General features: G+C 39.6%; 1 protein-coding gene across 5 annotated transcripts in view; it reads right to left on the minus strand.

Annotated features, from left to right (window-relative positions):
• Positions 1-9,447, minus strand: part of Pisd (phosphatidylserine decarboxylase) — a 61,677-nt gene extending 52,230 nt beyond the window's left edge. For 2 of the 5 annotated variants that reach the window (XM_047562361.1, XM_047562360.1), the window contains exons 1-2: positions 9,320-9,447; positions 990-1,069 (exon numbers count right to left, since the gene is read on the minus strand). In XM_047562361.1, coding sequence (XP_047418317.1) covers positions 990-1,069; positions 9,320-9,384 — 145 coding nt within the window. In that variant the 5' untranslated portion in view covers positions 9,385-9,447. Of the gene's footprint in view, positions 1-989; positions 1,070-9,319 lie in introns of those variants that run through there. The other 3 variants (XM_047562359.1, XM_047562362.1, XM_047562363.1) reach the window with 3 other exon arrangements.
• Between the last annotated feature and the right edge of the window lie 2,024 nt (positions 9,448-11,471).

The raw sequence follows: 11,471 nt of genomic DNA on the forward strand, positions 1-11,471 counted from the left end.
AGACTAGAGATCTAATGTACAACATGAGGACTATAGTTAATAATATTATATTATATACTGGTAATTTGCCAAGAGTAGATTTTAGATACTGAAGAAGGAAACGAATAAATGAACTATATGAGAGGATGGGTATATTAATTTGCTTGACTATAGTAATTACTTCACTGGTTATATCAAGGTCATCATTTTGTATACCTTACAGTGTATACCTTAAATATATACAATAGAAAAATCAAAGAACTCAAGAATTGAATCAACTACAATCTACGTAAACCAAAAAGCAAATCCTTACTGCCTTTGATTTCCAGATGGAAGAAAATCACATTTCAATGGTTGGTGTTGGTTTCTTTTTCAAAATGAGCAAGTATGGATGCCATTAATCTGTTCCATTGTCTTAATTATTCCTAATAAACCCCTACAAACACAGCAACTAAATACTGTACCTCTGACCAAAAAGACTTGCCAAAAAACAAGAAAATACCTTTTTTCCTCTCTCTGAATTGCTTGGGACAAGAGAACTGTTGTACCCTCCACACTGAGCCAGCAGTCATAATTGAGTTGTCATACTCTACTGAATGCTGTCTGCTGGATTCCATTGCTTGCTTATGTGAGTGTTAACTGGGACTACCTTCTCTGAAGAGCAATTTGGCCTAAATACCAAAATGTAAAATACACAAACCTCTAGACTGAGCAATTCGACATTTAGCAATTTATTCTGAAGATACACAAAGATATGTTACTATAGCATTCTCTATGGTAGAAAAAGACTAGAAACAAATGTCCAACAACAAATGATACAGTCAGTGTATTATGCAGCCAATAACAATGATGAAGTACAGGAGCCAATGCTTCAGTAATGACTATGTGCCAAGCATGCTACACACTTCACAGACTGTTTAATTCTAACAACAACCCTGTGTTTATTCCAATTTACAGTTGAGCACACTGAGACACAGAGAAGATTGGCACCATCTCCAAATGCTCCTTACCTGTGTTGAAGGCTCGAAGGGGCAACTTCCATAAGGACTGTAGGTAATGGCACAGGGAAGTATTTCCACAGTGACAGAGGCTATAATCAAATGAAAATGAACCATTAAATATTTTTCTTAAAATTCAAACTAGCTGAGTATGGTAACACAACTATAACCCCAGCTACTAAGGAGGCTGAAGTAGGAAAATCACAAATTCAAAGCTAGCCTCCACAACTTAGCAAGACACAGTTTCAAAATAAAAAGTAAAAAGGACTGGGAGCTGGGCATGGTGGTGCACACCTGTAATCCCAGTGGCGCAGGAGGATTGAAAGTTCAAAGCCAACCTCAGCAACTTAGCAAGCCCCTAAGAAACTCAGAAAGACCTTGTCTCTAAATAAAAATACAAAAAAGGGCTGGGAAGTGGCTCACTGGGTAAGCACCCCTGCATTCAATTTCTAGTACCAAAAAAAAAGGACTGGGAAAATAGCCTGTAGTAGAGTGTCCCTGGGTTCAATCCCCAGCACTAAAAAATTAATCAACCAATTAATCAATTAAAAATAAAATGAGTGGCAACACCAACTGGCAACATTTGAATACAGTTTACAGACCTAATAACAGTATTGTACCAATGTTAATTTCTTGGTTTTGAAAAATGCACTATAATTACGTAAAAGAACATCCTTGTAGGAAAAAAGCTAACATATTTATAGGTAAAGAGTTGTCAAGTCTGCCAGGCAGGGTGGTAGATGCCTGTAATCCCAGCAGCTTGGGAGTTTGAGGCAGGAGAATCATGGGTTCAAAGTCAGTCTCAACAACTTACTGAGGTCCTGAGCAACTTACCAAGACCTTGTCTCAAAATAAAATATAAAAAGGGCTGCGGATGTGGCTCAGTGGTTAAAGCACCCTGGGGTTCAATCCCCAGTACCAAAAAATTTAAAAAAAAAAAAGAGTTGTCAAGTCTGCAAGGTGCTTTCAAGTGTTTAAGAAAATATACAGATAAATACACACACTTACAGAAAAAGAGAAAAAAATAAAACAAAGATGGCCAACATTTGTAGAATTTGAATAAAGGATATTTGGGATTTCTATGTATTATTTTTATAATTTTCTGTAATCTGAAACTATTTCACAATAAAAAAAAGGTCTTTTCCCCCATTAATTAAGCATGAGATCATAATAAGCAGGAATACTAACACTCTTACACAAAGCCATGTATTTCTGCATGACACAAGAAGAGCTGTGCATAGATCTATAAACACCTGAACCCTTATCTCTAAGAATCTAATATTTCTGGTGGCTGAAATTTTAACATTTTAAATATTTGTACTGGAGAAAAAAGAGTAGCAAAAAGAAAACCATGTTGACTAATGTAATCTACTTCTAATCTACTTCAAGTCTGGCTGGTTCAACTGGTTTAGAATTTTTTAAATTATCTGTTGTGGCTACTTTGCCAAAAGAGCTATACAGACAGAGTGAATAGATCTCAAGGATACTGAGGAAAAAAATTAACAATTATTTTCACAGCTTCAAGATTGAAGAAAATTTAATTTTGATTCAGTTGTTTTCTCTTCTTTGTTCCATAAACATCATTTCTCTCTCTTTCTTCTTTTTCCAGTAATAGAATTGAACCCAGGTTCTTACCCTTGCTAGACAAGAAGTCTACCACTGAGTTACATTCCCAAGCTTTTCATCTATCTATCTATCTATCTATCTATCTATCTATCTATCTATCTATTTTTGCCCTCCTGAAAACCCAGGGGTGTTCTGCCACTGAGCTACATCCCAAGTCCTTTTTTATTTTTGAGACAGTGTCTCATGAAGTTGTCAAGGCTGGTCTTGAATTTGTAATCCTCTTGCCTCAGCCTGATGAGTAGCCTGGGATTACAGGTGTGTGCCACCATACCAGGCTCAAATATCTCACTCTCAATTTAGGTAATACTTTAGTTTCCCAAATACAGACCTGAACTGTAAAACTATATTCTTACTAGTAAATGTTTCTTTTTTTTATTATTTTATTTTAGTTGTAGATAGACAACGACACCTCCATTTTACTTCCATGTGGTGCTAAGGATCCAACCCAGACCCTGACACATGCTAGGCGAGTGCTCCACCACTGAGCCACAACCCCAGCCCATAAATGTTTCTTTTTCCTTGGAGCTCTTAGGTTAAAAGTAATAATTCATTCTATTATAAATATCTAAATTGATATTTATGAAAAATAGAACTACATTTATACTATACAGTTATATTGTAATATTTATATTCACGGATATTTAGTTTATGTCATAGATATCCTATAAACTTTATCAGATTTAGGTACTTTTATTTTTTCCACAAGAAATTTTCTTCACTTAAACACCCTTGGGCTAAGGTTGAAGCTCAGTGGTAGAGCGCCTGCCTAGCATGTGTGAGGCACTGAGTTCAATTCTCAGTACTACATATAAATAAATAAACAAATAAAATTTTTTTTAAAAAGAAACACCTTCACACCATGATACTAATATGACTAACGTGATGAATGTTACAGTATTCATTCTCTAGACAAATAAGGTTTGTATGGGGAAAAAATAATTTTACCATAATAATAACCACCCCCAAGGCCAAATATAACAGCTATTAATGCCAAAAAGGGTGCATTTCAGAATTTGAAAGTTCTCCCAGCACCAACCAGTGCTCATCTCTTAGAACGATACTTTCACTGTAAGAAAAACTTTAAAGCCCTGTTGTCCAAACAGAATTAGTGTAAAAACTGACTAAAGGGTAGTTAAGTGCTGGCATGGCCCATGCCTGTAATCTCAGTGATTTAGGAGGCTGAGACAGGATGATCACCTCAGCAATTTAGCAAGGCCCTAAGCAACTTAGTGAGATTCTGTCTCAAAATAAAAAAAACAAAAAGGGCTGAAGATGTGGTGGTAAAGCACTCCTGGGTTCAATCCCCAGTACCAAAAAACTGACTACAGGGAAACTGTTGTGTTCTATAAATTAGAGAGAATCACTTATCCACTATCACAGGATGCTCAGCCCTCAGGTAGTTTGTATAGTCATCTTCCCCGCCTCAGGAACCTGCCTGAGAATGAAATGCTCAGCTTTCTTGTACACTGCTGCAGCCTCAGCTCCTGAAACAAATGTCTGGCATATGTCCCATTATATCAACTTGTCATTTATTATTAGATTGTCCATGTTTTCATTTTATATGAAAATGTTGTAATTTCTCCAATTTACACACTGTCCATCATGCTTCTTTCTCTAGTTTCCATCTTGCTTTTTTTCTCTCTTAAAAGAGCATTTGTATTCACTGCATCATTTCCTTAACTCCATTCCTCTCTTAATCCTACTTGATTAGGCTTTTGTTCCTATCATCTCACCTCTTGTCAAGATTACCAACAGAGGGCTAGGGAGATAGCTCAGTTGGTAGAGTACTTGCCTCGCATGCACAGATTACCAAAAGAGCCAGGCACTGTGGCACAATGCCTGTAATCCCAGAGGCCTGGGAGGCTAAGGCAGGAGGATCCTGACTCAAAGCCAGCCTCAGCAACTTAGCAAAACCCTATTGCAAAATAAAAAATAAAAAAAGGGCTGGGGATGTGGGGATGTGGCTCAGTGGTACAGAGTCTCTGGATTCAATCTCTAGTACCAAAAAACAAAAACAAAAAAAATCACTAATAATCACCAACCACCTCCATTTTGCCAATACCAATGCATACATATATCTTACTTGACCTCTCACCTCTCAGTAGCAAGTCACAGATGATCTTTCTCTCTTTTAAACTCAATCCTCGGGCTGGGGAGATAGCTCAGTTGGTAAAGTGCTTGCCTTACAAGCACAGGGCCCTGGGTTTGATCCCCAGCACCGCAAAAAAAAAAAAAAAAAAAAAAAAAAGTGTGAGAACCATTAGGATTCTCAGGTTCAAGCAATCCTCCTGCTGTAGTCTCCAAAGTAGCTGGGAGTATGGGCCACCTACTCCTCTAGGCTTTCTGTTTTTATCCAGCTTGCTGCAGACAAACATGCAGACCTTGGGAAGTCACATGTTAAAGATGGCAAGAGAGCCAGTCGTGGTGGTGTACACCTGTAATCCCAGCAACTTTGGGAGGCTGAAGCAGGAGGATTGCAAGTTCAAAGCCAGCCTCAGCAATTTAGTAAGGCCCTTAGCAACTTAGCAAGAATGTGTTTCAAAATAAAAAACATAGGGCTGGGGAGATAGCTCAGTTGGTAAAGTGCTTGCCTTATAAGCATAGGGCCCTGGGTTCGATCAATCCCCAGTACTGCAAAAAACAAAACAAAACAAAACAAAAATAATAAAAAACATAAAGGGCTGGAGATCAGTGGTTAAGTGCCCCTGGGTTCAATTGCTGGTACCAAAAAAGAAAAAAGAAAAAGAAAAAGAAAAGATGGTAGGAGACTTCATCCCAGAATTGTTGCTTATAGAACAACTGCCTCACCAATCAGGAACATCCAAGAAGATTTATAAGAGCAAGAATTAAATGTCTATTGTGTTAAGCCACTGAGGATGCTATTGGGTTTCTTTGTTACACTAGTAATATTACTATAATTAATCTACCTTTCAGAAAAAGGTATCACCATTCACCCAGAAGCTCAGGTCAAAACCCTTAGATTTTTATCTTATTTTTTGATGCTGGGGATCAAACCCAGAGCCTAATGCGTGCTAGGCAAGTCTCTACCATTGAGTTATAACCCAGTTTCTAAGACACATTTTGAAGTTCGTTCTTTCTCACCATCCACATTGAATCCACTGACAAGGCATGAAAACTACAGTCAAAACATCTCCTAATCTGCCCATTTCTCTTCCCCATTACCACTCTCACCCTAGCCCAAGCCACCTCATCTCTCACTTGGATGATTGTAATACCTGCTTCTGCTCTTGGCCTTTTATATCCTATTTGCCACAAAACAGCCAGAGTGATCTTATTTAAAGAGAAAATAAGATTACATCCTCCATCTTGCTGGCCTCTCAGGTCTTCTGCGTCTTCTCTCCTCCTCACTCATTCCTCATTCCCCACCCCCAGTACTGGGAACTGAACCCAGGAGCACTCTACCACTGAGCTACATCCCCAGCCCTTTTCAATCGGTTTTTTTTTTTTTTTTTTTTTTTTTTAGCTGAGGGTGTCGCTAAGTTGCTGAGACTGGCCTCAAACTTATGCTCCTCCTTGCCACAGCCTCCAGAATCCTTAGGATTACAGGCATACACTCTTGCTACTCTTCATACACTCCACACATGTGCTTCCTTGTGTACCTTTGCACTTGCTGTTTGCTCTACCGAGTACACACCTCTCCTATATGACTTACTCCTTATCAATCTGTTATCTGTTTAAATACTTCCTCCTGTTTGTTTTTTTTTTTGTTGTTGTTGTTGTTGTTGTTGTTTTGCACAAGACTTGCCCCTCTTGAGCACTCTCTAACCCCTTAATCACCTTGCTTTATTTTTATAGGCCTTTTCACTACTTGTAAAGAATGGATTCTCTATGTATTCACTTATTTGTTAGTCTGTATCCCTTGATGAATGCAGGTGTTTCTTTTCTCACCAGACTTCACAGCAATGAGATTAAGACCCAGAGAGGTGAATGTATAGGTTCAATTTAATATCTCTTCTACGTGGTAAACTCATGTGGGCATCTTGCAAGCAGATAATTAAACCCCATGATAAGGCACTCAATTTTAACTGTGACTCAAATCCCAGCACTGCCACTAATTTTCTGTGTAGCCCTAGGAAATTTTCTTAACTAATTCTAAGCCTCAATTTCTCTACCTATAAAAATAGGACCCACCTCATCAGGAGTAAGATAAGCATGTAAAACCCTTAGCCCAGAGACTGTCATCTACTTACATATTACTATGAAAAGTTAGAGTTGAGAGCTGGGGTTGTGGCTCAGTGGTAGAGTGTTTGCCTAGCACATGTGAGGTACTGGGTTTGATCCTCAGCACCACAGAAAAATAAATAAATAAAATAAAGTTACTTACAAAAAAAAAAATTAGATAGTGAGTTGGCACACAATGGAATGCCCATTTCAACCATCTATGACCCGTGTCCACCCTGACTGGTCTCTCCATCATGTCATGATTGTAAAATACTTTTAACATTTCTTTTCTTATGGTAACATTTTAACCATAGTTCTTACATCTATCTCTCCTGCTTTCAAAAGCTGTGAAAGTTCTCATAAAACTGAGCTAGAAGGTCTTTTGAAGGCGTTATCCTACATTCTATCTTCAATTAGAATATATAGTAAAGTATTCTTCTCTTCTACTAAATTGCAAAGTTATTTGAACCTAAGGCCTATTTTAATCATCTTTTAATTCTTCATTTCCCCACTTTTCCCTTCCTGTCTCATGGTCCCTGGCACTGTGGTTTGCAGTGGCAGGAATGCCATAAATATTTCTGAATGGAAGTCTTGCATAAATAACCACTTCTTAGGTACTATTTTCCAGACTTGCCTAAACCTAAGAATTACCTGGGGTACTTGTAAAAACTACAGTTGCCAGTACTCTGACCTACTGAATATGAAACTGGTAGTAAGACAGCAACGTATATGTGAAATTCTATTTCTTTCTTTTTTTTTTTTTTTGTGGTGCTGGGGATCGAACCCAGGGCCTTGTGCTTGCGAGAGCGAACACTTTACCAACTGAGCCATCTCCCCAGCCCATGAAATTCTATTTCTAAAAAACATTCTAGCCCATTCTTTTATCAAATGAGTTTGAGAAAGATGGCCCTAAACATGGCCTAACCCAAGTTGTTGCTTTCTCTGTTCTTTCATACAACATCCACTTACTGAAAAACTTCCCTCCAATATGAGGTTTTCATCTGTGTTTCTCACAAGCAGATACTGCTTTACTGAAAACACATGGAAACGGCTGGGCATGGTGGCACATGCCTGTAATCCCAGTGACTTTAGGAGGCTGAGGCAGAAGGATTGTGAGTTTAAGGCCAGCCTCAGTAACTTAGCAAGACCCTGTCTCAAAATAAAAAGGGCTGGGGACATGGCTCAGTGGTAAAGTGCTTCTGAGTTCAATCTCCAATACCAGAAAGAAAAAAATAAACTTTGGAAATATTATCTTTTAGGGCTTTGTGTATGTGTGTCAATCTAGTTTCTATCTTGATATATAAAATCTTTGAAAATGAGTTCTATGGTAGGCAAATCTTCATCCCTCCCACTCACTGCATTTAAATCAGTCTTATCTAACTACACTGGTACTTAGTATGGCTTTTTCTTTTTTCTCTTTCCCTTCCTTAATGATGGTGAGCAAGGCACATCCTGCCCACCATCATCTTTTTCTTTTTTTTTCTAATTTAGGAGTGTCATTTTTTAGAATTTCCAATTCCTAGCATACTTTAGATGATCGCTGACTCACAAACAGCACACCTGGTGATATCATTGAAAACCTACAGAACTTCCTGTACAAATCTTAACAGTTACCACCACTATTGCACAGCCTTCTCCTGAGAAAACTACATTTCTGAGTAATGATGCGATAGAAAAGACTTCATAGCAAGGCCAGTTATAGTTTCTGTTCCCTCCTAATCCAAATCCAGTCCATTTATTGTCCCGAACTACAGTGAAAAGTCACCTCCTATCGATGCACAAACTTTGATTACTAACAAAATGAACCTTGCCAGAAACTCAAAAGTATGATCTGTCTCTCAAATCTTGAGTAGCTGACTCTTCAGTCACAATTACCAACATTTTCATCTATATTCTGAGAGTTCAGAAACTCCCAAGCTATACAATAACTGCCCTCTCCGTGGGCAAATCATTGAGCAAATCATTCCTTTTCTCAGGACCTCAATCTCATCAATTCCAAAAAGAATGAGTAGGATTCATAGGACCTTTCAGGTCTCTTCCATCTCTAAGAACATAATAGCTAGGGGTCGCCAGGATAATCAAGCCCACAATCTCATAAGACTATTTTGAGATGACCAAATTTAACCCTCGCTTCAGGGACTAAGAATCCGAGGTGAAAGTCGCCTCCCAGTACAGTGCTCGTCCCACATCACACCGACCCAGCCAGGAACATGAACATCTGAGAAAAAGGCTACAGGCTCTGCCTCACTCTGAAGAAGGGCAGGTAGCCTATTCCACCTATTCTGTTGCCCCTTATGTACTTCCACCTAGCAGGAAAGGGCAAAGAGAGGGCGTTTAGGCCACATCCTAACTAAATCCTGAACCGCCCTATGCGGTGGCAATTTCTTCTGCCACCAGCTCCAGGAGAAGGTGGCTCCGTTTCCATTCGAACCATCTCGAGGAACACCCATGGTAAAGAAACGACTCCTCTCTCCCGACCTTCGCTTGGCCCAGGTCTGCCTCCGCCCCAAGGAACTCTCCCTGTACAGCTGTACCTGCTCCGCCACGACGGGACTGCGCTCAGTAACCGTAGAGACCGCTGCCCCAGGGCCGCCGCCATCTTTTCTCCTCTTTCTCAGCAGATCACGCCCCCTTTACACGCCCGGCGCGCTCGTGTGACGTCACGAACCTCTAGTTCAGAGGACCAATGAGAAACGCGAAGGGCTGGGGGCGGAACCAACTAAACCCTGCCCTGTGGCTACTCCCCCACCCACCTCCCACCCCGAGTCCGGAACTTCCAGAGCCTAGTGAGGCAAGTGTGGGCGGTAGAGGTACCCGTGCGCTTAATCTGGTCCTGGGCATAACGTTGTCAACCCTCCTTCCTCTTTCTGTCGTCTTTTTCTGCTTGTTCCTGAAAAATCAGAGGCACCCAAGGTCCGAGAAAGTTCTGTCAACTGGTATAACTCATTTACGCATAGGAAAACCGGGCATCGTCAATTCAGCTACCGTTTTTTAAGCGCCAGGTTCTATCGTCAGCACTTTGTGTGCGTTCGGTTCTATTTTTCTTACCTCCCACCGCTGCGCTGCCAGGGAGACTAGACGCAATCGGTGTTGGATCACCAGAAATGCAACTAGACGTCAAACTAGGTACTTGGTGTGATGGTGCTTGTTCCTGCTCTCTTCAGTTAAGGGGAAAACGAAGTTTTAATTACACCTGCCACTTTTTACTAAGCACAAATTTAGAGATCCGCAGCAATGTTTTAGACAGTATCCCTATTATAAGATGAAGTACTGAGGCCCAGGGTGGTTAAGCAACATACTCAACCGCACAGAACCGGCACGTGCTTAGAGGCTATAAAGTAAAAAAGTCAAATTTGAACGTATGTCTCTGGTACCAAAACCCGTGATCTAAATATTCTTTGTATATGAAGCCCTTTGCGTAGAATCTGGGTCACAATCTGAAGGACTGCAGCCCTGAATTTTCCTCTGCAAAACTGCTAATCACTGTTTACTTTTTTTGGGGGGGGGTACTGGAGATTGAACCCAATAGTGCTTTGCCACTGAATTACATACCATTTTATTTTATTATTATATTTTTTTTTATTTTGAGACAAAATCTCTTGCTGAGTTGCTTAGGGCCTGGCTAAATTGTGAGGCTGGCCTCCGACCTGCTGTTCTCCTGCCTCAGCCTCCCAAGTTGCTGGAATTACAGGCGGGCAGCCACTTAAAACATTTGATACTGGAGAAGGATGATACTACCTTGTGCTTGCAGTTATTTCTGTGTAGTTATGTAAGTTCAACTAGGGCATAACCAGTGGCTACAGGGAACCTAACAGGCTTCAGGTTTGGTATTGGAGGGGACTCCTCCCTCTGTTATGGTTTTCAAAAGTCTAAGAAGAAAAAAGGAACTACAGATGTGCAATTGAGAGTAGTAACTCAAAAGATGAGAGAAGTGATTTCAAAATGAAATGTTTTGGGGAAAGCTGGATATCTACATGCAAAAGTTTGAAGTGAATCTTTACCTCACACCATATGCTAAAATTAATTCAAATTCAATCAGAGACCTAAACTTAAGAAAACTTAGGAAACTCTTAGAAGAACACACAGGAAATCTTCATGACTCAATTTGGCAGTGATTTTTGGATATGACACCAAACACACAGGCAACAAAAGGATAAATTGAACTTTAAAAATTTTATGCAGCCAAATTCAGTGACTCGTGTCTGTAAATATCAGTGACTTGGGAGGCTGAGACAGGAGAATTGCAAGTTTGAGGTCAGCCTCAGCAATTTAGTGTGACCCTAAGCAATTCAGTGAGACCCTGTCACCGAATAAAAAATAAAAAGAGGTGCGGTGTATAGCCCCTGGGTTCAGTCTTCAGTACCACCATAAGAAAAAAAAAAAAAAACTATATCAAAAGTCACTATACAGAGATTGAAAAGACTCACAGAAGAGTAGAAAGTATTTGCAGATGATATATATATTAAGGGCATAATATTCAGAATATATAAAGAATTGCTGAAGTTCAACAAAAACCCAGTTCAAATATGGGCAATGACTTGAATATTTCTCCAAAAATATACAAATGGTCAATAAGCACACAATACTCAACATCACTAGTCAGTAGGGAAATGCAAAGCAAAAGCACAATGAGATACTCCTTACACCCTTAGGATAGGATATTTTTAAATGATAAAATAACAGATG

The sequence above is a fragment of the Sciurus carolinensis genome, chromosome 8 (assembly GCF_902686445.1).
Source record: "Sciurus carolinensis chromosome 8, mSciCar1.2, whole genome shotgun sequence".
Classification (NCBI taxonomy): domain Eukaryota; kingdom Metazoa; phylum Chordata; class Mammalia; order Rodentia; family Sciuridae; genus Sciurus; species Sciurus carolinensis.